This window comes from Giraffa tippelskirchi, chromosome 6, assembly GCF_054371585.1.
Source record: "Giraffa tippelskirchi isolate mGirTip1 chromosome 6, T2T-mGirTip1v1.2.pri, whole genome shotgun sequence".
NCBI classification, from domain to species: Eukaryota; Metazoa; Chordata; class Mammalia; order Artiodactyla; family Giraffidae; genus Giraffa; species Giraffa tippelskirchi.
In genome coordinates this window covers 76,362,429-76,389,515 of record NC_137280.1, presented here as the reverse complement: position 1 = coordinate 76,389,515, position 27,087 = coordinate 76,362,429, and the positions used below count along the sequence as shown (strand labels likewise).

At 63.9% G+C, this 27,087-nt stretch overlaps 2 protein-coding genes across 10 annotated transcripts; both read left to right on the top strand.

Moving 5' to 3' along the window:
* Window positions 1-765: 765 nt before the first annotated feature.
* On the top strand, window positions 766-12,272 carry ZFTRAF1 (zinc finger TRAF-type and ring finger containing 1). 7 transcript variants are annotated; one of them, XM_081497486.1, is made up of 5 exons: window positions 766-1,000; window positions 1,251-1,363; window positions 8,986-9,224; window positions 9,789-10,000; window positions 11,520-12,272. In XM_081497486.1, exons 3-5 carry the CDS (start codon window positions 9,004-9,006, stop codon window positions 11,909-11,911), a joined length of 825 nt encoding a protein of 274 aa, XP_081353612.1. In that variant the 5' UTR covers window positions 766-1,000; window positions 1,251-1,363; window positions 8,986-9,003; the 3' UTR covers window positions 11,912-12,272. The 7 variants fall into 7 exon arrangements, with proteins under 7 accessions (XP_081353612.1, XP_081353611.1, XP_081353610.1 ...); XM_081497484.1 differs by adding an exon at window positions 11,328-11,410 and having other exon boundaries at window positions 907-1,363; XM_081497485.1 differs by lacking the exon at window positions 1,251-1,363 and having other exon boundaries at window positions 766-809.
* Window positions 12,273-15,932: 3,660 nt separating this feature from the next.
* TONSL (tonsoku like, DNA repair protein) lies at window positions 15,933-27,021 on the top strand. 3 transcript variants are annotated; one of them, XR_014055903.1, is made up of 26 exons: window positions 15,933-15,976; window positions 16,077-16,172; window positions 16,322-16,464; window positions 16,979-17,162; window positions 17,506-17,635; window positions 17,854-18,025; window positions 18,099-18,213; window positions 18,727-18,872; window positions 18,953-19,105; window positions 19,262-19,387; window positions 19,501-19,684; window positions 20,072-20,151; window positions 20,252-20,341; window positions 20,684-20,756; window positions 20,853-21,016; window positions 21,098-21,221; window positions 21,338-22,086; window positions 22,193-22,269; window positions 22,590-22,740; window positions 22,823-22,901; window positions 23,266-23,567; window positions 23,713-23,884; window positions 24,519-24,694; window positions 25,095-25,164; window positions 25,431-25,564; window positions 26,759-27,021. XR_014055903.1 is itself a non-coding variant. In XM_081497347.1 (26 exons), the coding sequence occupies exons 1-26, from the start codon at window positions 15,952-15,954 to the stop codon at window positions 26,950-26,952; spliced, it is 4,113 nt and encodes a 1,370-aa protein (XP_081353473.1). In that variant the 5' UTR covers window positions 15,933-15,951; the 3' UTR covers window positions 26,953-27,021. The 3 variants fall into 3 exon arrangements, 2 of the variants coding, with proteins under 2 accessions (XP_081353473.1, XP_081353474.1); XM_081497347.1 differs by having other exon boundaries at window positions 25,091-25,164; XM_081497348.1 differs by lacking the exon at window positions 20,252-20,341 and having other exon boundaries at window positions 25,091-25,164.
* Window positions 27,022-27,087: the final 66 nt, after the last annotated feature.

Here is a 27,087-nt window from a genome sequence, read left to right as displayed (position 1 = left end):
GGGAACCAGCTCTGGGGGTCTCCCTCAACTTGGCCTGACAGGCACTGTTGTCAGGAGGATTCCTGGACTGAGAAGATACAGGAGCCCTTGCTCTCCTGGGACACGATGGAGTTATGAATATCCTTGCAAGGTCTGGCTGGTGGTCCTCTGAGGCACTGACCTTCACTGGCCGCCGGCTGGGATGAAGGCAAACGAGGTCCACAGCTGTTCACGGAAATGTACATCCCCTCCCAGGGTTGACTCAACCTCTACCCGTTTGCCCTTCGGCCTGTGCAAGGCAAGTCCTGATTGCCTAAGACCCTCGGTTTCCTTAGTAGACCGCTCTGCAGCTCCGAACCCCAGGGTTAGGAAATGAGTTTGGGCAGAGAGGGAGAGGTAGCCGGCAGTTTCTCGCTCTGGTGAGCTAGGCTAGAGCCCCGCGCACGCAAGCCTGGGTGTCTGGGGACAAAGGCGCAGAGACATGTAGACGTGGGAGTCCAAGGTTGCCCTCCGTCCCTGGGCACCCAAGGCGTTTGGTCTGGACCTGGAGTAGCGGGAAGCACAGCTCTCACCCGGTACTGGACGCCAGGACTTCCCCCGCTCGGGTGAGCACCCCTCTGGGGGTCGCCCGGGACCACGCCCACCTTCTGCAGGGGCGGGTCCTCGCGTGTCTATTGGGTCTGGACGACTCGCTGGCTCGCCCGAGAGGCCTTCCTATTGGCCTCACGCAGCTCACGTGACTGGGAGAACGAGGGGGCGTAGGCGGAGGTGGAAGCGGGGGGGGGCGGGGGAAAGAGCGCAGCGAAAACAAAGATGGCGACCGCGCCGGGGTCGGTGGCCGCGGCGGCTGCGGGGCTACGCGCGAGCCAGACCCACTGAGGCGGCGGCGCAGGGAGCGGGGCTGCGGGGTCTCGGCGGCGGCGGCGGCAAGAGGGCAGAGGGAGCGCGCGGCGCCCCTAACCTCCAGCCGCGGGAGCGCGCCGGCACCTGCCCGCCGGGCCGGCCGGCCGCAATGTCCGGCGCCGAGGAGGCTGGCGGAGGCGGCCCGGCCGCGGGGCCAGCCGGCTCCGTGCCGGCCGGGGTCGGGGCCGGGGCCGGGGTCGGGGCCGGGCCCGGGGCGGCCGCGGGGCCGGCGGCGGCGGCGGCGCTGGGTGAGGCGGCGGGGCCCGGGCTCCCAGACGAGGCGGGCCTGGCCGGCGCCCGGCAGCTGCAGGAGGCGGCGGGCGACCCCGACGCGCCGCCCAAGAAGCGGCTACGGGCAGCCGAGGCAGCCGAGGCGGCGGCGGCGGCGGCGGCGGCGGGCAGCGGGAAGCTGGAGGAGCGGCTCTACTCGGTTCTGTGCTGCACGGTCTGCCTGGACCTGCCCAAGGCCTCCGTGTACCAGGTAGGGCCGCCGGCCCGACCCCGATCCGGCTTGGCTCCAGCCCCGTCGTGGCCGGCCCCCCGGCACCGCGTCTCGGAGGCCAGGCCGGAGCCCTGGGGCCCAGAGATGGGACTCTGGCGTCTGTTCGGAAGCTCCTTTCTCGTCCTCTGGCAACTTTCTTGTCTCTTGCTCGCACCCCCCTTTTTTTCCCCTTGTTGTGACTGCCCTTATACCCTGATGGGACCCTCCTGTCTCCTACTTAGACACCCCTTCTCTTTCCCGCTTCCTCTGCTGCCTTCTCTTCAGCACTCTCCAGCCCACCTTCAAACTGACCCCAGAGAAAGCTGGCGACAGATGCGGGCTCCTCCCCACTTCCCTGCCTGCTCCCGGCAGCCCTGAGCTCCCTGGGCTCCAGGAGCTCCTGGTCTTGGCTCTTCCTCAAGAGTTCTTGTCAGTTTCTTTGCAGACACCCCCCCCCCCCAACTTGTCCTCATGCTCGTCCTGTATTCCTTTACCCTTTGCAGTGGAAAACTCCCCTTCCCCTTGTCATTTATTTCTGGAAAAACTTTGAGAAGAGAAGGGCTCACGTCCTTGCCTTCCTCCACCCCTACCCTCACTCTTGGTATGGATGAACTGCCTACCTCAAGCCCCACAGCCTGGGCCCCTTCCTCAGCCCAGCCCAGCGCCTTCTGGACGTGCTTTGCCTCAGACTGGGCTTCTGCCCCGTCCCTCCTCACCCACACCAAGCCTGGCTTCCTAGGCTACCAGCACTCCAGGAGATCTGTCCACTTCCTTTCTATCTGAAGAGGCAGCCTAGTGGCTGGACTCAGAGTCCTTAAGCAGCTCAGGCCTACCAGAGAGAGTACTTGACCCAGGGGGATCCTATTCATGCAGGGTCACACTCTGGTCCCAGGGTCACTGTGCAGTGTTCTGCTTTCTGTGCTGTCTGTCTTTCCACTCCAACCCCCATCTCTGATTTCCCTCCCCCAACTGCTTTGAGGAACTCTTGTCACCTTTGTTTGCATTTACAGGAGCTGGAAATGACTGATGAGGCCTTGTCCCCCTGCTTGCGCTCAAACTGGGGGTTGTGGTGAGAAGGCCATTTTTGTGTTAAACAGTGCAGGGCTAGTGTGGATTGTCATTTCCCAGCTTCTGGATCTCTGGCTCCTTCTTGCTCTGGCAGGAGGCTGCTTGGGATGACCCCAGTGTGCTTGGATGATGGAGAGAGAAAAGAGGAGGCATTGGTGGGGAAGTGGATTGTTCCTTGGGAGAGGACACTGGTTTTCCACCCACCTTCCTGGGCTTTGGGAAGCTCCTGGCCAGAGATCCTATCTCACGGGTACCACAGGCCTCCTGGCTCAGTACAAATGGGGGTAGTGCTTCTCATAACCCCCTCAGGCTTTGGGTAGCACCTGAGGACATGTCTTTCTTCTTACCCTTTTTGGTTGCCCATGATCTTTTGATTCTTCCAGAAGGACTCTTCCCTGGTCCTTGAGTGAGACTCTGGGAAGCCAAGCCGATGGTGGGGAGTCCCAGGGGAATTTGAGGGTGCCTCGTCTCCCCTCATGTGAGTGGGCTGGAGCTGGACCTGGCATGAGAACAGGCCATGCGGTGCTGGCTCTTGGTCCGCTCATCACAGCTGCATATCTGCCTTTGGCCAGAGCTGCTGATGACCGGGTCTCTGAATCTGGCTGGTTCAAACCGGCCCACACTTTGCCGGGAGCTGAGCTCTCTCCTGGCCTGGCTGGAGGCAGGCGGCTGAGCAGCTCTGATGAAGGATGAAGGCACTGTGGCCACGTGGTCCGTGGCCTTGCCCATGACCTCATGGGCTCTGCTCAGTGCTTACCCAGGAATGGGCCTGCTGAGCAAGGAGAGCCACGGATGGTGCCTTCGCTGGCCCTCTGCCTCACCTCCATCCTTCCCCAGTGACACCAGGCCTTGGCAGGGAGTGAATTTCCTCTCATCTCTAGAGGCTTGAGAAAGCTTTAGAGCATGTGGTCAGTGGGAGAGCCATTGGCTCTGGAAGAGTTGGCCAGAGCCCTGCAACAGGTCAGAACTCACTTTGGCTCCTCAAAGACTTGCTGTGGGACGGGGGCCCCTGGTGTGGATGCACAGCCGTGTGCACACTGGAGCCTGGGGTGAGTGGGGCCCCAAGGGAAGGCTTCTTGGTCATTCCTTGCTGCGAGCAGTGTTCCACGTCACCCACACAGCCAACCTGGGTGGGGTCATTGATGGGGGAGAGGTCGAGATGGACCTGGAGCCCTGCGCCATTTTCTCCTGGGAGGATCTGGGCAAGGATGGCATGGGTCCTGCATGTGCTGCCTTGAAATGAGTGGACGCAGAGCTCTCTGCATGTCCCTGGTTGGGGCCCACTGCTTGCTGTGTCTTCCTGGCCTGGGCTCGACCTCTCCACTTCTGCTGGCTCTCTTGGTGAGTTATGTTGACGAGCTGTCTGGAGCGCTTGCCTCTGGCGTTGTGGTATATTTTGCTGTCTGTTCCTATAGGCAACATTTAGCCTGACCCCAACCAGGACACGTGGCTTGGGGCCGGCACCAGCTGTGCCATGCATCTGAGGGCTGTTGCAGTTGGTGCCCAGTTCTGGGGTGAGGAGAAGAGCCAGTGACCGTGCTGAGCCCTCGTGCAGTGCCTGGTGCTGGGGTGACTGGGTGTCTCCATAGGCCTCTGGATGTAGCTGGGCACTCAAGAACTCAGGAGCTTGCTCTCTGGCCACCAGTTCCGGCCTCTGTGCCTCTGGGGAAGCCTGGGTAGTGCTGAGAGCAGACACGGTGGTGTGCGTGGGCTTGGTCACCTGTCCCTGATCGGAGCCCCTTGCCCACACACAGTCCGCCACACCACCTGGGTTGGGAATCTTGCTCTGGAGTCAGACCAGGGCACTCATGCAACTGGTTCTCACTGTGGCCTTTGTTAGGTTGGGTCAGGTCAGGATTGCAGCAGGTACAGCAGGTGCTGACTTTGCTGTTCTTATCTGGGTGTTAGATGCATCCTTGGTGACTGGCCTGACAAGGTATGCAGCCACTTTCCAGGCCCTTGGGTAGGCACAGCAGCGGGCAGCCAGGTGGGGGTAGGAGGCCAGGGGTGCAGCCAGGACAGAGGACAGGAGCTCTGCGCTGGGGGTGGCGGGCAGTGGTGCTGCACCTGCTCTGCTTGCAGTTCTGGGGCCCCAGGGTGCTGTGACCCGGCTCCTCTGCCATCTTCGGGGGAAACAGAGCTTCAGCAGGTGGGCCTGGGGTGCTGCTCCCACAGCTGACCCCTGACCCCCGTCCAGGCTCTCCCCAGCCCTTCACGTGAAGCAGACCTGTCCCTGACCCCGCTGATGTCAGCGAAGGCCCTGAGCTGCAGACCAGCCTCTGAAGGATGGGCCCAAGAGGCTCTCCCACCTCGACTTGGTTCTCAGCCAGGAGAGCGCCTGTATCCCCATCAGGGTGGAGGAATTGGGGCCTCTGTCACTGGCTGTGGCGCCAGCTGGCCTGGTACCTATGTCCACTGCCTCCGGCCTGAGCCCCCTCCAGCCCTTTCCTCTGGCGCCTCTTCTGCCTGGGGGCCCTCTCCGGTTCTTTCCCCTCACGCTCCCGCGGGCCCTGCTGAGGCAGCACCCCGGGCCGAGGCTATCGTCTCCTTGCTGTGGGATGCCTTTCCCGCCCCACCTGCCCGGCCAGTGGCACCATCTGCCCTGAGGGAGGATTGAGGCCGTCCTGCTGTGCCTTCTGTCCCCAGCAGGCCTTGGGTCAGCCCAGGGCCTCAGTCACCTGGTGGGCGGTCCTGTGGGTGAAAGACCCCTGAGGCAGGGGTGGCTCCATCTCTGCCTGGATCCTGGCCAGCGTGGGTACCTGCCTTGGGGATCGTGTGAGTGCTCCGCCTCAGCGCCTGTCGACCTGCCCTGTGCTGCAGACTCTGTTCACGGTGATGTTCAAGGGGTCTCCAACGGGGCTGCCCATCCACGTGGCTGGGGGTCCTCTTCTCCAGTGCCGAAACTGAGCCGGCTGCCTCTTTGAGAACCTGTCTGCTTAGCCGTCCACACCAGGGGAAGAACCAGTCTGTGGCCATGAGAAGTTGTGCTTGCTTGAGCTGGCAGTCACCTTGGTCCAGGCAGCAGTCCTGGTTCCCGCCCAGGTCCCCAAGCCTCGAGGGTGAGGGGTCAGAAGCTGCTGGCCTGGAGCTTCAGCCCTGAAACCTGGGGGAAGGTTGGAGGCCTGGCTTCCCCTGAGAAGGGGTCTTCTGCGTCTCTGGATGAAAGAGGTTGAGGAGACTTTGGACGGAGTGTGCAGAGGTGTGAGGTGCCATGAGGCTCTACTGGGCCAGGTGACGGGAGGGGGTGCGGCTCCAAGCGGGCTGAGAGGCACTTAGATGGTTGGTGCCTTCACTGTGCTTGGAGGGTGGGCTGGTCCCGTGAATCTGAGTTCTGAGCCTGCCTTCAGTGGTAAGCAGTGGCGTTTAAGGGGCACCCCAGGGTTTGAGGGGACCATGCACTCCAGGCTATAAGGCCTACTGATCAAGGACTTGGCCCCCAGAAGCTGAGGGCGCTTTGTAAGACCTGCTTTTGTCCCAGGGTGCAGGGCCCAGGGCTTTTCCTTGAATGCAGACACTGCCTTCAGCTCCCCCAGGGAAAAGTGGCTCAAGCAGAGGCCTGACCTGCACGGCCTGGCTGCACTGGCCAGGTGATGACCTAGGGGGCAGGTGCAAATGCCCCCTTCAAGGCTGTTGCAGAGGGACTTGGCTGGAGAACCCAGTGGGAGGGAGGGCGTTTGTTGAAGTCGCAGGCTTCTGCCTGGACCCCTTCCTGAGTCTCCTGACCTGGGCAGGGCTGTGCAGAGGCCCGCTGGTGGTGGCAGAGTTAGTTCTGTGCCTTCATGTGGTCCTGTCATACCTCTGCTGCACGTGGTAAGACCAGCTTGTTCTCATTGAAGTTTTTTTGGGGGGTGGGGGGGCCGCAAGCTTGTGGGATCTAGTTCCCCGGCCAGGGATCAAACCTGTGCTTCCTGCAGTGGAAGCACGGAGTCTTAACCACTGGGTCTCCAGGGAAGTCGCTTTACCTTACATGCTTGAGAAAATTGAGGCCGAGAAACGGAGGTGACCAGTCTGTGTTCGTACTGCCAGTGGCCTGTGGGGTCTGGCCAGCCAGGAGCCACCTCCCCAACCCTTCCTGTCTCTCAGGTCTTCCTGGCAGGTGGTGGGCAAGCAGCCCAGGCTGGGTGCTGCAGGAGCTACTCCGGGGCAGGCCCAGGCTCTCAGGGGCTTGGCCCTGGCAGTTGTGTGGGGCACTCGGGCCTGCCCTGGCTGCTGCTGTCCATCAGAGGCTTGGCACACAGCCAGTGCTGGGCTGAGCCCTATGAAGCCCAACTTCAGGCTGGGCAAGAGGCCCTGCTGCCTCGGCCAGGCCTGTGTGCAGAGTCAGGTCTTGCTTGGGGGTCCAGGGGGTCCTGGGTGGTGGGGAGGGCTCGAGTGTGGTGACTGCGGAGAGACCACCAGGCGGGTCACCCGTTGTCCACCCAGAGAGTGTCCTTTGGGTGGCTGGTAAGGGACTAGCTGTGGATGTTTGCTTGTCCCTCAGCCAGGCCAGCAACACTGGTTCGCCGTGTTCCATCTGAGAGCTGAGCTCTTAGGGCTAGAGGGGCTGTCACCCCATCTGCCCAGACACCAGGAGAGGGCTGGTGCCTGTGTTAGGTCTAGAGGCTCTGGGGGGCCAGACAGGAGCTGGCCTGGAGCAGGGGTGCTCCTGCAACCTCTGGGTTCTGAGGGGAGGCCTGCAGGCCACCCCACCTGCTCCCGAGCAGTGGGCTTTCAGGACAGGGCCGGGAGTGAGCGGTCACACACCGGGCAGCCTTGCGTCCCTCACGAGGTCCCCAGACCCCATCCCGAGGCTCTTGCCCTCAGGCTCATGCTCTGGCTAGACCACCAGAGACCAGAAAAGTAAGCTGGGCCAGGCCCAGCAGCAGCTGTTGCTCTCCACTCAGACCCTTGGGACCTGCCTGAGGGCATCTAGAACTAGCGTTGGCCACAGAAAGTAGTGTGGGGTCCACAGGCCCTGGGGTCTCAGCGTCCGGCGGAGCTCCCTCCCTGGGGTGCTGGGCAGGTGTGGTGCTGCCTTGCCTGGTGCTTCCTCCTTCCATGGGTCAGCGGTCAGGTTAGCAGGTTCTGCTCACCTCTCTGCCTCTGTAGACCACAGCAACCCTCTCTGTGGATGTGGCTTGGTGCAGCCAGGCCCTCAGGCCCACCCGCGCGGGGGCTTGGAGAACACACCTGACCTGGGCGGGCAGCAGCAGCCTGTTGTGCCCGGCCCCCACTGTCCTCGCCACTCAGACCACTCTGGCTTCTTCACTGACTCGGGGGGCGGTGGATGGGACAGATTCCTTTTCTGCCCTGACTGTTCTTGGAACCAGCCTCACCCCCACCCTCAGCCAGCCTGCATGTCCAGAGCAGACCCTGCCAGGCTCCCCCCTCATCTCACACACTTTAACCTTTCATCTGACTTAGAAATTGAGAGTTGAGTGTGACTGATCTAGGGCATTTGTGTGGACCTGAATTCTGTGTCTGAGGCCTTTGTCCCTGGCCCCGTCAGCCTTCAGCACGTGGTTCCCTCACCCACTAGACCCCAAGCATAGCCCGCGGGTGCCGAGAGCTCACTTGGCCTCCTGCAGCCCTCAGCTCCGTGCCTGGAGCGATGGGATGGAGGCTGGTGTTCACTGAGGACCCACCTTTTGTGGGCATGGCCTGGCAGTAGCCCTGGTCATCTCAACTTGCAGAAGGGTCCTGGGCCCCAGGGGAGCTGGTGGGCGCACTGTCCGCCTGCTCATCCTCTGCCCTGGGCGTCTCCCAGGGGAGGTGGGTGCCCAGAGGGGGGGCACCACACTCCCACCCAGGCTCAGCGACCACCCAGTGTGCCCCAGAGGACATGGCTTGTCTGCTCCTGCACCTCTGGTTCCCCTGTGGGCCTCTTCTACCCCAACCCTGTGAGTCCCTGCAGACCTGAGCCCACAGCCTGTATGTGTCAGTGGCACCAAGTGGGTGCTCCAAGGATGTGTGGAGCACCCTCCCTCAGTGAGGGAGCTGAGCCGGCAGCCCGCTGTCCACACAGCAGGCCCCCAGGCTGGAGGGGAGGTGGACCACCGCAGCATTTGGGCCTTGGCTCCACAGGCTCAGAAAGGGAGGAGCCGGCTCCGAGGCCGAAAGCCAGCAACCCCCTGCAGACGCACGCTGCCCATGTGCCCTGTCCCAGGCCAAGGGCCTCCTCATCTGCCCGGGCTGTGCTACCAGCTGTCAAGAAAGCTGCTGGCAGGAGCCAGCCCTTCTGGGGACGGCAGCTGCCTTGCCACCTGTGCCGGCTCAGGAGGCCAGTGTGGTGGGGCCTGGGTGAGGGTGCACCTGCCAAGGGTGGGAAGCTGGCCGGGAGCATGTGCGCTCAAGGTGTCCCTGAGTCAGGCTCTGCTGGCGGCAAAGGCCACCTCAAGACCTGCCCTCCCCCCATGGGGCCGTGTGGGCTCCGGAGGCCAGCCCTGTGCTTGGCAGACCGCTGCCTGTCTGCGGCCCCTGCAGCTGCAGCCCCGGGAGGGGCCAGCCATGGGGCGAGTGCGCCTCTGCCTGGTCCCGCAGGTCTGTGAGCTTCATCTCCCTTTCCTTCTCCGCAGTGTACTAACGGTCACTTGATGTGCGCTGGCTGTTTTATCCACCTACTAGCAGATGCCCGGCTGAAGGAGGAGCAGGCCACGTGCCCCAACTGTCGTTGCGAGATCAGTAAGAGCCTTTGCTGCCGCAACCTGGCTGTGGAGAAGGCCGTGAGCGAGCTGCCCTCTGAGTGTGGCTTCTGCCTGTGCCAGTTCCCCCGCTCTATCCTGGAGAGGCACCAGAAAGAGGAGTGCCAGGACAGGTGAGCATCTGGGCCATCTGGCCTGCCCGCCTCCAGGCCCTGACAGGGCGGGGTCAGCGGGCAGCTGCTGGGGCGGGCAGAAGGTCCCACAGACAGGGCTTAGATCCGCACCTGGCAGCCCCTGGAGTCACCCTGGCCCTCCAGGGTTCCTCGTGGCCATGTGGTGACTTCTTCCTTGGAGGCTGTCCTTGGCGTTCCTGGGCGAGTAGAGTGTGGTCAGCCTAAGGGCTCTGGGAGCGTGGCGTGAGGGGGCACTGGCTCCCCAGTCCCCTAGGGGGCCAGGCCACTGAGCCTCCCTGGAGTGGAGCCATGCAGGGCTCAGGACCAACGTGGGGGTCCCACCCCAGTGGGTGTGGGTGGTGTGCACACCCACAATTCACACACCCTGCTCCTTCCCAGGCCCTCCTGAACTTTGACCCCTTCTTGGGGCTGGCACACAGGGTATTTGTCCTTCAGAGAGCAGTTGGCATCAGCAGGGCTGGGTGGAGGCACCCCTTGGGAGGACCCCTGGCACGGCCACCTTGCATGGGCTGGGTGTGACCACAGTGCTCACCGCCTCCCCAGGGTGACACAGTGCAAGTACAAGCGCATCGGCTGCCCGTGGCATGGCCCTTTCCACGAGCTGACGGTGCATGAGGCCGCGTGTGCCCACCCAACCAAGACGGGCAACGAGCTGATGGAGATCCTGGATGAGATGGATCAAAGCCACCGCAAGGAGATGCAGCTCTACAACAGCATCTTCAGCCTGCTCAGCTTTGAAAAGATCGGCTACACAGGTGAGGCGCCCTGACACCCGCTGCACCCCACACGTGCTGGGGCGGGGCCAGCAGCCAGGAGCCACGGCAGATGCACCCGGTGGCCAGGCTCTGGACGAGCTCCTGGCGCGTGGGTGGATGCCTCGGGGAAGAGGGCTGGAGGCTGAGCAGGGGGGCTGGGCAGGACCCCGGGGGCCCTTGCATGGCTCTGCAGAGGCCCCTCTCCCTGGCATCCCCACCCCGGTCCCGTGACCCCGGCAAAGTGGTGTCCTCACTTCGGGGGGCTGCACGGCCTTGGGACAGGTGGGGTCTCACTGGAAGGTGGGTGTGTCTGGGGAGCTCCAGGAGCTGAGGGCCTGCCCTGTGGAGCCAGGGGCAAGAAGAGCAGTCGTCACGTCGGGTCCTGCCGACAGGCAGTTACTGCAGTGGTCGCGGGCTTCCTGAGGCCAGTGAGAAGATGGGCAGGGCCGGGGCACCAGAGCGAGCTGAGGGGGCCCGACTCAAACCGCAGAGCCGGGAGTGGACGCCCAGGGATGGGCAGGCTGGACTGCGCTTGGGCCCGCTGGATCTCCTGGGCTCTGCTGGTCAACACCACTGCGTTTGGACACTGGGGAGCAGGAGTCAGGCCAGAGCCCACTCTAGACAGAGGATGACAGGAAGCCTGTGCTCGCTGGAGCTCACGCCAGGCAGCTGGCTCCTCGTCAAGGGCAATCTCAGGCAGCAGTCAGACCGTGCTGCCTGGGCTGGGCCTGGCTCCATGCGGGCCTGCGGAGGCCCAGGAAGCCAAGGGTCTGGCCTCAGCAGCAGCAGGCCATGGCTCTGGTTAGTCGTAGTCTCGGCTGCCGTGGTGGGCACCGTGTCCCAGACCACCCAGGCCAGGCCTGGAGAGTCCCTGTGGACCAAGGAGGCATGACTGCGGCAGTGGCCGGGAAGGGAGGATTGGCCGCCTCTGCAGAGGGACTTGCCGGCCAGAGGCCACGGGCTCTGCTGTGAGGACTGTGTGGCAGCAGTCACCGCTGACCGAGGGGCCCTTCGGCCAGCCGGCAGAGCCCAGGACTGGGCCCTCAACGGGGCTGCGCCTGGAGGCTCAGCACGGGCTCCGGGGCCACGTGCCAGCCCGGCCACCGGCTTTTCTGGCAGCTCTGTATCGGAACCAATAAAGTGCACTTTTTCACAGAACTGCATCCTGTCTGTGTGTCTGCTTACCCCGGCCCCCTGGGTGGGGCCGCTCCCCCTGTGGGGCCCTGGGGGGTGAGGAGGGGGCCAGTGGGGGTCAGGCCACGCTGGCCACTCTCCCCTCGCAGCCTCTGGGCTCCCTGCCACTAACGAGTGTCACTTCTGTTTGTAGTTGTTCCCCCAAAGCTTGCGTGCGCCTTCGTTTGCCCTAATGGGTTTGATTTGCCTTGTGACAAGTAGAGCTGCCATGTCCGGGTAAGTTGCCTTCCTCCCTGGCCGAGCCCTTCTCCTCGGCCGGCCAGGAAGGCGCCACCCTGGCCCTGCCCACTCTGACCGCTGGCCCCCGGCCTGTCTGTCTCCACAGAGGTGCAGTTCCGGCCATACCGCACAGACGACTTCATCACGCGTCTGTACTATGAGACGCCTCGGTTCACGGTGCTGAACCAGACATGGGTCCTGAAGGCACGCGTGAACGACTCGGAGCGCAACCCCAACCTTTCGTGCAAGCGCACCCTCTCCTTCCAGCTCCTGCTCAAGAGCAAGGTCACTGCGCCCCTGGAGTGCTCCTTCCTGCTGCTCAAGGGCCCGTACGACGACGTGAAGATCAGCCCCGTCATCTACCACTTCGTGTTCACCAATGAGAGCAACGAGACGGACTACGTGCCGCTGCCCATCGTTGACTCCGTGGAGTGCAACAAGCTGCTGGCCGCCAAGAACATCAACCTGCGGCTCTTCCTGTTCCAGATTCAGAAGTAGCGGCCCTGCTCATGCCCGCCACCGCGGGTGCACCGCGCCCTTGCCCATCTCAGCGGAGAAGCACGGACGGAAGCGAACCCTGGGATGTCTGCATGTGTGCGAAGGTGGGAGCCCCCTCGCCCTCTGCCCCACCTCCCCTGTCCTGGGCGCCGGAGGCTGGGCCCCCGAAGAGGAGACACTGCTCAGGGACCCAAGGGGTGTGACGTGGCTCAGCAGCCTGGCCCCAGCCCCCAGCGTGCAGTGGGCCCCACGCCTGCTCTGGGCTGCACACCGGGCCACCCACAGCTCCTGGGCCGGGCTCGGGGGCACTGACTGCAGACAGCATATTTGATTGCAATTAAAAAGGCACCCTTGTTTCCTACTTTCTGTTTTGTTCAAGAGGAAGGCGTGGCTATAGTTGGACAGGATGGGGTCTTCAGTTTGGCCAGGGTCAGAGCCCGCCCCCCAGGAGGGACTTGGAGTCTCTGTCCCCTCTGTCGTAGGCCTGCGGGAGCGAGTGGTCAGTTTCCCCAGCACACCCACCCCCAGCTGCTCCAGGGAGGCAAGACTTAGCCACTGGGCTCAGCAGGCTTTTCGGAATGCAGGGTGATTTTCTGTCTCCTCCCAGGAAAATAAACCCTTTACGGGCTCTTGTCTAAGTTACACAAATTTAGCAAAAGAGAATCCCATCTTCTGTATTCAGCCTCAAGGACTCAGCGTCTCCAGGCCCTGAGGGGAGTTTTGGGGTGTGCTGGCGGTGAGCAGGCCTGGCTGGCTAAGGGTCTGAGTGGTCCAGCCGCCCCCAGGCTGCTCTCAGGGACCATCCTCTGGTCCTGCAACCAGTGGAAGTCAGCGCTGGGCAGGGTGGTTCCTCCCCCTAGGGAGCTGGCGCTGCCCTCCCCACTGCCGCCTGCCCCAGGGCATAGGCCTGTGGGCCTCACGGGGAGGAGCCCTGCCTGGTATCCTGAGGCCTGCTCGGAAAGAGAGAGTGCAGGCCCTGCTGAGACCAGGCTCCTCCTCCGTGCTTGTGGCTTCAGTACCAAAGAACTGGTTCCTTACCCCCAGGCCAGCTCACCCCGGCCAGAGCAGCGCCTACTGGCCTGGCCCCCTGCAGGCTCGGTGGGCAGGGCCACCCTAGCCTGTCTCGGGGGGCTGCTTGCTCTCCCAGCCCTCTGGTGGGAGCTGAGGAGAGGGGTGAAGGAGCTGTGGGATACAGCTTGAGCCCAGTTCCTAGTGGCCGAGGCAGCTCTCCCAGGCCCAGGGCTCCCCTGTCCCCCACCCAGGGCATGGTGCTGGCAGGAGACGACTCCTGCAAGGCCAACTCAGCCTTGCCTCCCCTCCACAGAAAGACTCCACCCCAGCCCCGGCCCTGGCCTATCCTGGTGTGCGTCTGGCCCAGGCATACCCTGCTGTGGTCCCACTGCTCTCCAGGGCTGCCCCCACTTGCTGGTGGGCACAGGCAGTGACATTCAGGTCCATGCAGGCTGGGTCTTCTGTGTGTGGAATGGTGCCATAACACCATATCAGGTCTTTTGGGGCCAAACACCCTCTCTGTGGGTTCCAAAGTGACTATATGGGGGGGGGGCGGGGAGGACAGGGCAGGCTTGCCTGATCTGTGTGTTTGGGTGCCTGTGTGAAGCTGAGGCAGCAGAGGGCCAAGCCGCCTGGCAGCTCTCGTGGGTGGGCAGATGAAGGTGTGTGACTGGGGCGAAACCAGGGCTGGGCAAGCCACGCTGCGTGTGTGGGGAGGGCCGGGAGGAGCGGCACTCTGCCGCCCCAGGCCAGCTACGCACAGAGGGGGCACGGTCCAGGAGCTCCAGTGGCCTGAGAGCCAGCACTGGGGTGGCTGGTGTCCAGGCAAGGCTTTCCCTGTAGGGGTGTGGGTGTCTAGGGGTGCCCGAGACCACTCATATACCCACGGCCCACCCTGTGACAATCGCCTCAGCAGCTGAGCCTGACAACCTATGGAGCCGGGCACCCTGGGACACTGTAGTGTGTTCTTGGCCACCGATGGAGGCTGGTGCCATGAACCTGCCTGTGGCATCTCACCAGGAGTCACTGGTTTACTGGAGGGTGTCCAAGTCATGTTGTTAGAAAGGAGAAGGCACCGGCAGTCTGTCTCCAGGATCCCGGTCCATCTTAGCATCCTGAGCTGGTGAGGGTGGGGGTGCAACCTCAGCAGATGCGGGGGCAGGCCTGGGGGCACAGGTCGAGCCCCACTTCCCCCTCTTACCCCACTTCCTTTTAAACACTACATTTCTTAGCCCAAAGTGAGACATTTACAAAAATAATAAAAAATAATTTTTTTAAAAGAGGAGTCAAGAGGTGTTTTTACCACATACTATGTTGCTTTTGTGGTCTGTATTCTCTTTGGATATTTTCTGTCTGTATCTATAGTTTTTAAAAAGTTCCAAGCCAAGTTTTGTTTGTATTTCCTTACAAGACAGCCTCACAGTTGGGCCTCCCAGCCAGGGGCTGAGGCTGGCCCCAACCCACAGTCTCCCCACCCCAGGCCCCCAGCTCTTGCTGGCAGTGCCTCGGATGCGCACCCCTGTCTGATGGGTGGGCAAGCCAAGGCTAGAAAAGCTGGGTCCTCTCTGAAAGGGGATCAGGCCCAGAACCTGAGCTGCCCTGTGGATGCTGGTGCTGGAGGGCTGGAGGCACAGAGGTGTCAGGTGGCGCCCTCCACGCTCAGCCTGTTTGGCTGGGACACTCTGTTCCCACGGCTTGACTCCCCCATCCCCACCCAGCATCTCACTGTGCCCCTGGAACCTCACTGCCCGGCTGCCAAGCAGCCACCTTGGTTTCCTGCCCCGTGGGATCCAAGTTGGGGGGGGGCAGGGGGCAGGGGAGAGCAGCACACCCTTCGAGGAGACTGAGAAGAGGCCCTCCTGCAACTCCTCAGGCTTGGCCTCACCGCACCCCTGCAGCCGCCTACTGGCCCTGGGCAACCCTCCCTGGACCCGCAGACCAGCCGCCCCCCATACAGCTCCCTCCCCAACAGGCCCTGCCCATCTACTGGCTGGGAGTTTTACCCTATTGAGTCTCATTCCATTTCTGATTCTTTGGGACCCAATGGACTGTAGCCCACCAGGCTCCTCTGTCTATGGAATTCTCCAGGCAAGAATACTGGAGTGGATAAGCATTCCCTTCTCCAAGGGATCTTCCTGACCCAGGGATCAAGCTCAGGACTCCTGCATTGCAGGCAGATTCTTTACGGTCTCAGGGAAGCCCCATTTCATTTACATTTGCCTCCCAGTCCTTCCAGACCTCCTCTAGGGCCTTTGGGGCGTCAGCCCTGGCACCTAGGGCCCAGGGACCCGCAGTGGCAGGCGGGGACAGAGCCCCAAGGCCTAGCAGGTGTTCGGTTCTCCAGGCACGGGGACGGGCATTTAGAGGTCGCCAGGGCTCCCCACGCCCCGGATCTCCTGACTCTGAGGCCACAGCGCTCCAGGCTTGGATCCTGCCCCCTTTACCTCTCATGCACACGACGGTTTTGCAGTTTTAACGAGCGCACGCTGAGTTTTCCAGGAATACAACCGTCGAGCACAGTGAGAAGTTCAGTTCATTTTGGAACTCAAAACCCCCCTCCCGCCGGCAGCACTGGGCGTCGGAGTCCCCGCGTGTGAGGACTCCGGCGCGTTCGCGGCTGATGCAGGTTCTGCGGGGACACAGATCCGAGCGCCCAAGTGCCCGTGGTCCCCAAGGCCTCCCTCTCCTCCCCTGCGAGGGCAGTGCGTTCCTCAGGCCAGGTCGCGAGGGTGTACAGAACAGCGGCAGCAAGCGGCGGGAGCCCGGGAGACCTCACCCCAAGGGCGGCTGCGATCGTGGGGCGGGGCCCGGGGGTCGCACGCGTAAGACCCGTGTGCTGAAGGTGCCTTCCGCGCTTCGAATCCCAGCGCAGCCCTACTACAACTCCCAGGATGCTCTAGGCGCCTGGACTACACTTCCCGAGATGCTCCGCGGCAGGGCCGGGCCTGCGCGCGGGGCCTGGGAGGGCGGGGCCGCCGCGCCAGCAGAGAGCGCGGGAAGTCCGGAACCCGGGGCGCGACGAGTGCAAGATGAACCTGGAGCGCGAGCTTCGCCGTGAGTCCGGGGAAAAGTGCCCGAGCGCGGGACCTGGAGACGGTCCTGGCCCTCCCGGGCGGAGAAGCTCAGCGCTCAGGCCTCGTCCCTCTCTCTGCAGAGCTGAGCAAGGCCAAAGCTAAGGCCCAGAGGAGCGGGCAGCTGCGGGAGGAGGCCTCCGTTTGCCACCAGCTAGGGGAGCTCCTGGCCAGCCATGGTGCGTGGGGTGGAGTAGGGGCCCTAGGGGCCTGGGACCGGGAGGACCGGGGGCGGGGGCTTCCTGAGTGCCGGCTGGCCGCCATCCCACTGGCCTTGCTGCCCCTGGCCCACTGCCCAATCGTACTGAAGCCTGTCCCGCTCACCCAGGCTGCTACGCGGAGGCACTGCGAGAGCACCAGCAAGAGCTGCAGCTCCTGGAGACCACTGACGACCCCCTGGGCTGCGCTGTGGCCCACCGCAAGATCGGGGAACGGCTGGCGGAGATGGAGGACTACTCCGCTGCCCTGCAGGTGGGCGGAGACTGGCCCGCCCCCACGCTGGCCACAGTCAACTCTGGGGCTCTCATCTCCTGGGGGCGGAGCCGGCGGGGTCTCTGCTGTCCAGGCCTCTGGCTGGAGGGAAGAGGGGACATGGTGTGATGAGGCTTCAGCTTCAGAGAGCCCTACACCAGCCGTGATTACCTGGTCCTTGGATGCACGCACCACAGCCTCTCCTGGGAGCATGGCTCCAGAAACCACTAATGAACATGTTACTGGAGCTGAAATCACAGGGGGATGGCTGGGTGGGGGTCCAGACCCTTTGTCCACACAGAGCTGCCCTGGCTTCTGTGGCTCCCGCAGCACCAATGACTCCCAGTCAGTCTCTCCTCGCATGTGGTGCCACCGTCCCCGCAAGCAGCGCTTGGCATAGAGGAAACAGTGTGTGTGCAGCCTGGCTTCAGCCTGCTCCTGGGGGTTTGGGGGACATGTGGGGCTTGCTTGCAGTGGAGGTTGGCTCATAGCGGCTGTTCTTCTGTGCCCCCAGCACCAGCACCGCTACCTGGAGCTGGCATGTGCCCTCTCCAACCATGTCGAGCAGCAGAGGGCCTGGGCCACCATTGGCCGCACCCACCTGGACATCTATGACCACGACCAGTCCCAGGATGCCTTGCAGCAGGCGCAGGATGCCTTTGAGAAAAGCTTGGCTATCCTGGATGAGAATCTGCAGGGTGACTGCCCCTGGGCCTGGCCCTTCCCCACTTTGCCTCCTGTGCTCTGCAGGGAGAAGAGGCTACAGCCTTGCTGCCCATGTGGCAGGTCCCTTGTCTAGGTTCCTCCCTTTGTGAGGCTGAGACTGGCTCTCAGAAGCCCCCCCCCAACCTTTGCAGCCCTGCAGAGCCCGTGCTCCTCCTGACTCTTGACCTCGGATCTGGCTGCCTTTGCTCTTTTCCCTCCACTCTATCTGCAGCAGAACCCCTGGTACCTACAGGGAGAGGCCAGAGGATGGTCAGGGAGGGGCTGGAGACCCCGAGTGGGGATGAGACACTGAGTGTCTGCAGGGGCGTCTTCCAGGTTCACTGCCCAAGCGAGAGCTGAGTGAAATGAGGACCCGAATCTACCTCAACCTGGGCCTCACCTGCGAAAGCCTGCAGCAGGTGTCCCTCTGCAGCGCCTACTTCAAGAAGAGCATCTTCCTGGCCGAGTAAGGCCCTGCCAGGCCCCAGAGGGAGCTGGGTTCCTGCTCCTGGAGGAAGTGGCTGGGGCGAGGGCAGCCAGCGGGCTCACTCCTGCGCCCCGTCTGTCTCCTGGGAGCGGAGGCTTGGCTTGGTTTTGTGGGCCCGGAACCCTCAGTGTGGTCAGTGGGTGCCTGCTCTGCTGTCGCTGTGCAGGAGCCCCGGCACCACCCCTGTCCCCCCACAGGCAGAATCACCTGTATGAAGACCTGTTTCGAGCCCGCTACAACCTGGGGGCTATCCACTGGCGGCGGGGTCAGCACTCACAGGCCATGCGCTGTCTGGAGGGGGCGCGGGAGTGCGCGCGCATCCTGAAGCAGGGCTTCCTGGAGAGCGAGTGCTGCCTGCTGCTCTCGCAGGTGCCCTGGGCTCAGCCTTCGGGTGGGCGTGGGCCTTCAGGGGCCTGCGGGCTTACCTTCCCTTGCCCCCCAGGTCCTCCTAGACCTTGGGGATTTCCTGGCTGCCAAGAGAGCCTTGAAGAAGGCCTATCGGCTTGGCTCTCAGAAGCCTTTGCAGAAGGCATCAGTCTGCCGGACCCTGAAGTATGGTGAGCCTAGGAGGGGCCCCGGGGGTTCGAGCCCCCAAGAGAGGGTAGGGAGGGCTCCTTCCTTCAGCAGAGGAGGCCTGGGCATGTGTCCTTGGGGAGGGGGCACCATCGGGAGGGGGCCTGTCCCCCCCACTTCCTGTTGGGAGGGGTCTCACTGTTCTCTGAGCGTCCATTCAGCAAGGAGTGTAGGAGGCACGCTGGGTGGTCAGGAGGCTGAAGCCGCCCTGCCTAACGGGGCTGGAGTGTTGACAGCACACGTGGCCTAGTGGGACTGATAAGTGGCCTGGTGTCCTCCACTGATAAGTAATGGTCACCAGGGCCCCTGCCTGCATCCCTGCCACAGGCCAGTCCCTACCCTGAGCTGACCGTAGGTGGTTCTCTTGCTGCAACCCCATGTGGTAGCCCCTCCTACCACCCCCTTACTGGGGGTGAGCAGAGACTGGGTCTGGTAGGTGGTGAAGCTGGGTCAGGCCCAGGCCAGCCACCCCTGCATAATAAGGCTCTTTCTGGCAGTGCTGGTGGTGGTCCAGCTGCAGCAGCAGCTGGAGGAGTCCGAGGAGAGTGACCCCCAGGTCGCCATGGGCGTCTGTGAGCAGCTGGGGGACCTGTTCTCCAAGGCAGGCGACTTCCCCAAGGCCGCTGAAGCCTACCAGAAGCAGGTGCGTGCCAAGCGGGCATGGCGGACGGCGGGGGCTATGGGGGATGGTACAGGCCTGGCCTCACGGCGGCTGCCCCCCAGCTGCGCTTTGCGGAGCTGCTCAGCAGGCCAGGGCCCGAGCTGGCTGTCATCCATGTGTCCCTGGCTGCCACCCTGGGGGACATGAAGGACCACCGCCAGGCCGTGCACCACTACGAAGCGGAACTGAGGCTGCAGGAGGGCAACCCCCTGGAGGTGAGCAGTCATGGCCCCGTCCCGCCTGAGGCTTCATCACAGGCCCGCCACCCTCGGGCATGGGCACGGGGGGCTTTTGCCCCCCCAGGGCAGCCACCCTCCATCTCGTGTTTGGGAGCGGGGACCACAGCCGTCAAGTTCATGCTTCTCCTCCAGGAGGCCAAGACCTGGTTGAACATTGCGCTGTCCCGCGAGGAGGCCGGCGATGCCTATGAGGTGCTGTCGCCATGCTTTCAGAAGGCTCTTGGCTGCGCCCAGCTGGCCGGGCAGCCTCAGCTGCAGGTGAGGAGCGCCCGCCCGCCTGCGCTGGGATCCCGCACACAGCTTCCCTGGAGCCCGACTGTCTGCAGTCCTGTCTCGCCCACCGCCCTGAGCTGGGTGCCCCCTCTCCTCAGAGGCAGGTCTTGCGGCACCTCCATGCTGTACAGCTGAGGCTGCAGCCCCAGGAGGCCCCCGGCACCGAAGCCAGGCTGCAGGAACTGCAAGTGGCTGGAGATGAGGACGAGGACGAGGGGGAAGGGGAGGACGAGGAGAACGACGACGCTCTGGAAGCCATGGAGCTGGAGCTCTCCGAGAGTGGTGAGGCTCGTTCCCTGGCGCCTGCTTGGGGCAGCTGGGGCCAGCTCATGGGCTTCTGACGCCTGAGGAGGGAACAGCTGGGCACTCGGCAGGTGGAAGAGGGACGCTGTCCACTCGGCAGTTGGGTGAGAGGAACCCACGGTGGAGAAGCAGGTGCTGGGAGGGCGGGCGCCCCGGAGGCAGCGGGGCTGGGCGGGAACAGGGGCATCATCGTGCAGTGGAGGACACCTGAGCGCCAGGCCAACTACTCTCACCGTGGGTGGGACCCAGGAAAGAGACAGCGGAGGTCTGTGCCTGGGGGATACTGACCCACAGAGCGGTCTCGGCTTGGGAGGCCTTGGCGCAGGGACTGGCTCACGCAGCGTGGCTGGCTTGGCTCTGCTGCAGAGGACGAAGCCGACACGTCCCTGCCACTGGAGGAGGACGAGGAGCTACGAGGCTGCTTGGGCCGGCAGAGGGTGAACAAGGTGAGGACCGCAGGCCAAGGACAGCAGTGACACCCTCCCGTGGTCACAGGTGCCATCTGGCCCCTCACGTCTCTGCCCCCACCCTGGGCTGTGCCCACAGTGGAGCCGGCGAAACGATGTGGGAGAGACGCTGCTGCACCGAGCCTGCATTGAGGGCAGGCTGGGCCGCGTCCAGGACCTTGTGAGGCAGGTAGGCACCCCACCCTGCAGGCTGGGCCGCGTCGAGGACCTTGTGAGGCAGGTAGGCACCCCATCCTGCAGGCTGGGCCGCGCCCAGGACCTTGTGGGGCAGGTGGGCCCCCCGCCCCCCTGCCGGCCATGCTGTCTCCCCAGGGAACAGGGCAGGGCTTGAGGCCAGAGCCAGCACTGGGGACCCTGTCCCTCCTGGTGGGGAGCATCTCCCTCTGCTGTGACCTGGGCCAGGCCAGGCTGAGGGGTGTGGCCATGGGGCCCTCCGCAGGCTTCCGTACTGGGGAAAGGCCAGACTGGTGTGGGCACTCGGGGCCAGGCTCTTTCCCATTCTTGGTCACAGGGCCACCCCCTGAGCCCTCGGGACTACTGTGGCTGGACACCCCTGCACGAGGCCTGCAACTACGGGCATCTGGGTGAGCATGGGACAGGAGTTCTGGCCTGTGATGGGGAGAGGAAATGGGTCCCTCCTGAGAGAGGGCCTGGAAGCCAGCTCACGCACCTGTCCACAGACATCGTCCGTTTCCTGCTGGACCACGGGGCTGAGGTGGATGACCCAGGTGGCCAGGGCTGTGAGGGTATCACGCCCCTGCACGATGCCCTCAACTGTGGCCACTTTGAGGTAGCTGAGCTGCTCATCGAGCGAGGAGCATCTGTCACCGTCCGAACCAGGAAGGTGAGTGGACGTAGGGCAGGTGGGCGTGGGCGGCGGTGGGTGGAGCTGCTGCTGCCAGCTGTGCCCAACTGATACCCCCAGGGCCACAGCCCGCTGGAGACACTGCAGCAGTGGGTGAAACTGTACGGCAAGGATCTGGATAATGAGACGCGGGAGAAGACAGCTGCCATGGGGAGGCTGCTCCAAGTGGTCTCCTTGGGTCGAGGTAAGCGGGGCCCTCCTCTGCCCCTGGGGATTCTGCTCCTTAGTCTGAGAGTCTTGGGCCCTAGGTGGCGGTCATGTGCCAAGACACTGTCTCACAAGAGATTGCTCTCTCCGCAGCTCCCCACAACTCCCGGGCTCCGCAGACCCTCCCAAGTAACCATCTGTTTGACCCTGAGACCTCTCCTCCCTCAAGTCCTTGCCCAGGAACCCCAGAGATCTGTGAAGCCAGTGCCAGGGTGTCCCAGGGGCTGACAGTGTCTGCTATGGCCAGACCTTGGAGGAGCAGGTACAAACTGGCCAGCAGTAGCAGCTCAGAGGGCGAGGACACCGCTGGCCCTTCCCAGCCCACCCAGAAGAGGCCCCGGCACGCAAGCCCATCACCGCAGACCAAGGCCCCAGTGCCCGGGCCCGCCAGCGACAGGGAGGCAGCCACAACAAGTGCCTCTTGGGCAGCCTACCGGGCGGCCATCCGCAGCGTGGGCAGTGCCCAGACCTGCCGCCTGGGCCCCAGTCCACTGCAAGGGCCCGGTGAGGCCCCCGTGCCCCAAGCGGCACTCATTCCTAAGAAGGAGTGCTTGGCCAGGGAGTGGCTAGAAGAAGACTTCCCGATGAGCCCCGGTCACCAGGGCCGCCGCCCAGCCCGCACCCAGAGTGGTGGGGATGGCGGCAGACACGGCGCCTCTGGCCCAGGCAGCGACACAGCACATAGGGCCTGGGCCCGGGCCTGGCAGAGCCGACTGCCCTATCTCGAGAGCTGGAGCACGCCAGTCAGAGCAGATGGAGCCGACAGCCTGGCCACACGGAGCCCCAACATCCCCAGGGCTGTGGCGCCCACTAGAGAAAACCCCACAGCAGGCCACCTCCCGGTGGGTGATCACGCCCGGGACGGAGTGCCGGCCAGGCTGCCGGAGAGGGGTGGGCAGGGGCTGGTCTCTCCTGGCTCAGCCCCTTCTTCCCTGTCCCCACCACTAGGGTCAGGCCCTGCCCCCTCCCATCCGAGTCCGAGTTCGAGTTCAGGATAACCTCTTCCTCATTCCCGTTCCACACCGGTAACGTGTCTTCTCCTGGCGCCTGCCTCATGGTGCCTCTGTGGGCTCTGTGGTGGGGGCGGTGCCCGGGGGCAGTAGAGGGCCCTTGTCAAGATGGTGTGAGACGTGTGATGAGAGCCCCCCCGGCCCTATCCCTCAGCCCTGGGGGACTGCTAGTAGGGAGGTGCCGGCAGGCCCTGGGGTCCCTAGGAGTGGCCCGGAGGTGCTCCGGTGTGCATGTCACTGGCAGGCAGGAGGAGAGGGAGGAGCTGCACACCCCCAGGTGGCAGGGCAGGAACCTGGCTGGGTCCAGTACTCAGCCCGCGCCCATGCCCACACAGGGAGGCCCACTCCGTGGCCTGGCTGGCTGAGCAGGCCGCCCAGCGTTACTACCAGGCCTCTGGGCTGCTGCCTCGGCTCTCCCTGCAAAAAGAGGGGGCCCTGCTGGCCCCTCAGGACCCCATCCCCGACGTGCTGCAGAGCAACGAGGAGGTGAGTGGCCAGAGCCAGGGCCCTGAGTTGCGGGTGTTCTCCAGGACTGGGGTCAGGGCTGCTCACTGCTGCTGCTTGCCAGGTGTTGGCTGAGGTGACTTCGTGGGACCTCCCACCACTGAAGGACCGCTACCGCCGGGCCTGCCAGAGCCTGGAGCAAGGTAGGGGTCCAGGCGGCCCTGTGGAGGCCTGGGCAGAGAACTAGGCCAGGCCCACGGCCTTCAGTCCCAGGACTCCAGGCATTGACCAGGGTCCCCCCGCCACACCTGGCCTCAGGGTTTCCTCCCCTACCTAGCAGCCACCTAGCGTGTAGGTAGTGGGGCCAGGAGGTGGCCCCGTTGGGAGGTGGGTCAGCACCACCTGCCCTGGCTCTGCAGCGTGTCTCGGGGCCCCGAGCTCCACAGAACTGTGGCTGCCCTGGAGCACGAGCTGGAGTGGGGGGCGGGGTGCTGCCTGACTGGCCACCGCTGAGTCCCAGGGCAGGACAGGTGGAACCTGTCCTGGTGACACCATGTCCTTCCCCAGGGGAGCACCAGCAGGTGCTGCAGGCCATGGAGCACCAGGGCTTAGCCCCCACGTTCAGTGCCTGCTCCCTGGCACTGTGCCAGGCCCAGCTCACGCCACTGCTGCGGGCCCTGAAGCTGCACTCGCCGCTCCGGGAGCTTCGCCTGGCCGGGAACCGGCTGGGTGATGGGTGTGTTGCTGAGCTGCTGGCCACCCTGGACACCGTGCCCAGCCTGACCCTCCTCGACCTGTCCTCGAACCACCTGGGCCCTGAAGGCCTGCGCCAGCTTGCTGCTGGCCTCCTGGGGCAGACCACCTTGCAGGTAAGAGGCGTGGGGAACAGTGGGCAGCATCTGAGTGTCCACATCCAGTCCATCCCTGACGGGGAGGTGCGGTGGAGAGCACTGGCCGGCACCCAGGTCCAAGTGGCGAACACCAGACCCTCTGGGGGCCCTGTGTCTCCCACAGAACTTGGAAGAGCTGGACTTGAGCATGAACCCCCTCGGGGATGGCTGTGGCCAGGCCTTGGCCTCTGTCCTGCGGGCCTGCCCCGTGCTTTGTACCCTGCACCTCCAGGCCTGTGGCTTTGGCCCCAGCTTCTTCCTGAGCCATCAGGCGGCCCTGGGCAGCACCTTCCAAGGTGAGCTGCCGGCACATCCACTCCCCAGCCCAGGGGTTCAGAGAGCCTCAAGCATAGGGCTCCTGGGGCACCAGCTCAGCTCTTGGGAGTAGGTGGTCATGGGGGTGGCTTGCTTGGCCTGGGCAGCCGCCAGGACCCAGACCCGGTCCCAGCTATACTGCAGGCCCAGCCCCATGGCTCCTCAGCTCTGAGCATTTTGTTTGTGGGAGACGATTCTACCTGCAGTCCCAGCACCGAGAGGCAGGAAACTGGGCATCTCCAGGGGGTTTTCCACAGAGGCCTGAGCTAGGAAGTGGGGCTCAGAGCTGGGAGCACAGCAGAGGGGAGGAGGGGCTGGGACTTGGGTGATAGATGGAGTGCCCCCCCACCCCTCCCCATCATGCGTGGGTGTCCCAGTCTTGGGGCCACCCTGTCGTGAGTAGGGACAGGTTGGGTACCCAGAAGTGGTGGGAAGAAACTGAGCTCAGCAGTCTGGTGCTGCCCCCTCCCCAGTGTGAGACCCTGGGCTGGAGACCCGATTTCCCAGTGCACAGAACCGCGGGGACAATGACAGCCTCCCTTGAGGGTCACGGGGGCTCTGGGCCCAGGCCTGGGGGCAGGGAGAAGCCTGATGGAGGTTCTGGCCTCCATGTAGACACCAAGTGCCTGAAGACACTGTCCCTGTCCTACAATGGCCTGGGCCCCACTGCCCTGGCCCAGGTCCTGGGGAGCCTGCCAGCCCACAGTCTCCTGCGTCTGGAGCTGAGCTCTGTGGCCACCGGCAAGAGTGACCTAGGCCTCACGGAGCCCATGGTTCACTACCTGAGCCAGGTATGAGTTCAAGCGGGGCACTAAGCCAGAAGCACCTTGACCCCCAGGACTGGGGGTGGGGGAGCTGGGAGAGAGTGCAAGTTGGGAGAGAACAGGGGTGGGGAAAGCTTTCTATAGACCTCCTTGCCTCGGGCTCTGAGGTCCTAGCCAGGAGGAAAGGCACCTGGGTGGGGCGGGTCTCCTGAGATCACTTCATGGTGTGCCAAGTATGACCCACTCCTCTGGGAAGAAGCATTTCCTTCTGATTTGCAGACATGGAGGGGGACGCCGACCCCTCTGGCTTCAGGGGTCGGACAGACTTCATCATTCTCAAGGAATGGGGGCGGTGTCTGGCACCCTGGGTGCAGGGCCTCTACTGGGAGTCAGGGAGGGCAGGTGTCCCCCTCCGTTGTCTAGGAAGGCTGCGTCCTGGAGCACCTGAGCCTGTCAGCAAACCACCTGGGCGACACAGACGTGAAAGCTCTGAGCAGGTAACGCTGCCACTATCCTGCGGGTATAGTCTCATGCCTGGGCGCCTGGGGAAGCTGGGGCCTCATGACCTGCATTCCTTGGGCTCTCTCATCCCTCTGCTGGGTCCTCTCGTCACCCTGTGCCATGGCCCATGCCAGGGCCACTGCTCCATGGCCTCCAGCTTCAGTGGCTGTCAGGAGTGTCTGGTGCACCCCAAGCCATGGGGTCACCGGGGCAGCTTCCCCTCGTGACGGAAACTGACCCCCAGGCTTCTGCCCTGTCTCAGATGTCTCCCTCTCTGCCCCTCACTGGTCTCGCTGGACCTGTCTGCCAACCCTGAGGTCAGCTGTGCTGGCCTGGAGGAGCTCCTATCTACCCTCCAAAAGCGTCCCCAAGGCCTCAGCTTCCTGGGCCTGTCAGGTGAGCTCTGGGTGTGGCAGCAGCACCTGCCCAACTGGAGCTGGTGACACAGCCCCTGCTTGGGGACCTGCCTGAGGCCCAGGTGCCTCTGAAGGGGCCGTCCTGCCACTAGCCAGACTGCAGGGTGGAGCTGGGGCCCCTGGGGTGCTCAAGTGGAGGACAGTGCCCAGCATGCCCAGAGGCAGGTGGGAGCCTCACCCCTCAAACCGCAAGGCGGGAGGAGCATGGGCCTCTGCCTCCAGCCTGCTCAGCTCGACCCTCAAGACCATGGCTGGGAGACCTGCTGCCGCAGGGACTTTTTCGTTCCTGTTGTCCAGAGGGAGGGAGGGGAGGTCAGCCTAGAGTGGCAATACCTGCCTCCGAGGGACCCTCCTGCTTCTGGCCAGGGCTACCCTGACTGTACCGTCTAGGCCTGTGGCCTGACTTAGGTCGTTCTCTGGCCACACCTAGTACAGGACCCCGTCTGGAGAACGACCCTAGGGAGGTGCATTTGGGGAACTGGTGCGTCCTGCTGGGGCTGGGGGCAGGGCAGACCAGACTTGGCCCTCCAGGAGAACCAGGGCTGGGAGTGGGTGTGCACACTGGGGACCCCTGGGTTCTTCCTGCTCCTTGCCCCCTGCCCTGCAGGGCCAGGCTGGCTCCTCCAGGAAGGCCCTCCTGAAGGCAGGCTGGTAGGCTACCTACCCTCACTCAGCTGTGGGGCTGCTCCCCACACATCTGACTTCCTGGCACCTGCATGCTCTCACCAAGCCCCCTGCTGGGTACTCTGTGGTCTCTGAGGATTGAGCCTTGGCAGTTCAGTGTCCTGAGACTCCCAGGAAGCCACGCTGGGTCCATCTTACAGACAGAGACATCAGACACTGTCAGAAGCACAGATACGAACGCAGTGTCTCCTATAGCCGACCTCCCTCCTGCCTGACCACTAGCTGTGGGAGGGGTCTGCAGTCCTAGGCAGCCTCTGGGAGAGCACCCTCCATCCTTGAGAATGACTGGGCCTCTCCTGGGCTTTGCTCATGCCCCTCACTGCAGCCCTCAGGGCCTCAGGGGAAGTGTATATCGTCCCTAGGGCCACGCTGGTAAAGAGAATAGTCCTATGAGACCCGAGACAAACCCCACTGGCTCCCGTGGGCCTCCCCGCCACTGCACCCTGCCAGGAGCAGCTCCCCAAGGCTGACTTCTGCCTCCCCTTTGCAGGCTGTGCTGTCCAGGGCCCCCTGGGCCTGGACCTCTGGGACAAGGTTGTGGCGCAGCTGCAGGAGCTGCAGCTGTGCACCAGACGTCTCTCCGCTGAGGACCGGGATGCCCTGCACCAGCTGCTGCCCAGCCAGCTGGGCCCCAAAGTGTGCACCCTGGACCAGGGCCCCAAGCTCTTCTTCAGGCACCTCTGACTGGCCAGCCCCATGGTGTGCCCTCCCCACCCACCCAGGCGTCAAATAAAGAAGCCACTGCTGCCTCCACCCCCTCTGCTGCTGCTCCTTGGAAGGCAAGTGGGAGGTGGAAGGCAGGGTTGTGAAGTTTAGAGC

Coding starts and splice junctions, on each gene's coding strand:
- ZFTRAF1 (XM_081497479.1), top strand. CDS start 992: ATGTCCGGCGCCGAGGAGGCTGGCGGAGGCGGCCCGGCCGCGGGGCCA. Junction 1,364..8,985: donor CCAAGGCCTCCGTGTACCAG/GTAGGGCCGCCG, acceptor CCTTCTCCGCAG/TGTACTAACGGTCACTTGAT. Junction 9,225..9,788: donor AAAGAGGAGTGCCAGGACAG/GTGAGCATCTGG, acceptor CCGCCTCCCCAG/GGTGACACAGTGCAAGTACA.
- TONSL (XM_081497347.1), top strand. CDS start 15,952: ATGAACCTGGAGCGCGAGCTTCGCC. Junction 17,636..17,853: donor AAGAGCATCTTCCTGGCCGA/GTAAGGCCCTGC, acceptor GTCCCCCCACAG/GCAGAATCACCTGTATGAAG. Junction 18,214..18,726: donor CTGCCGGACCCTGAAGTATG/GTGAGCCTAGGA, acceptor TCTTTCTGGCAG/TGCTGGTGGTGGTCCAGCTG.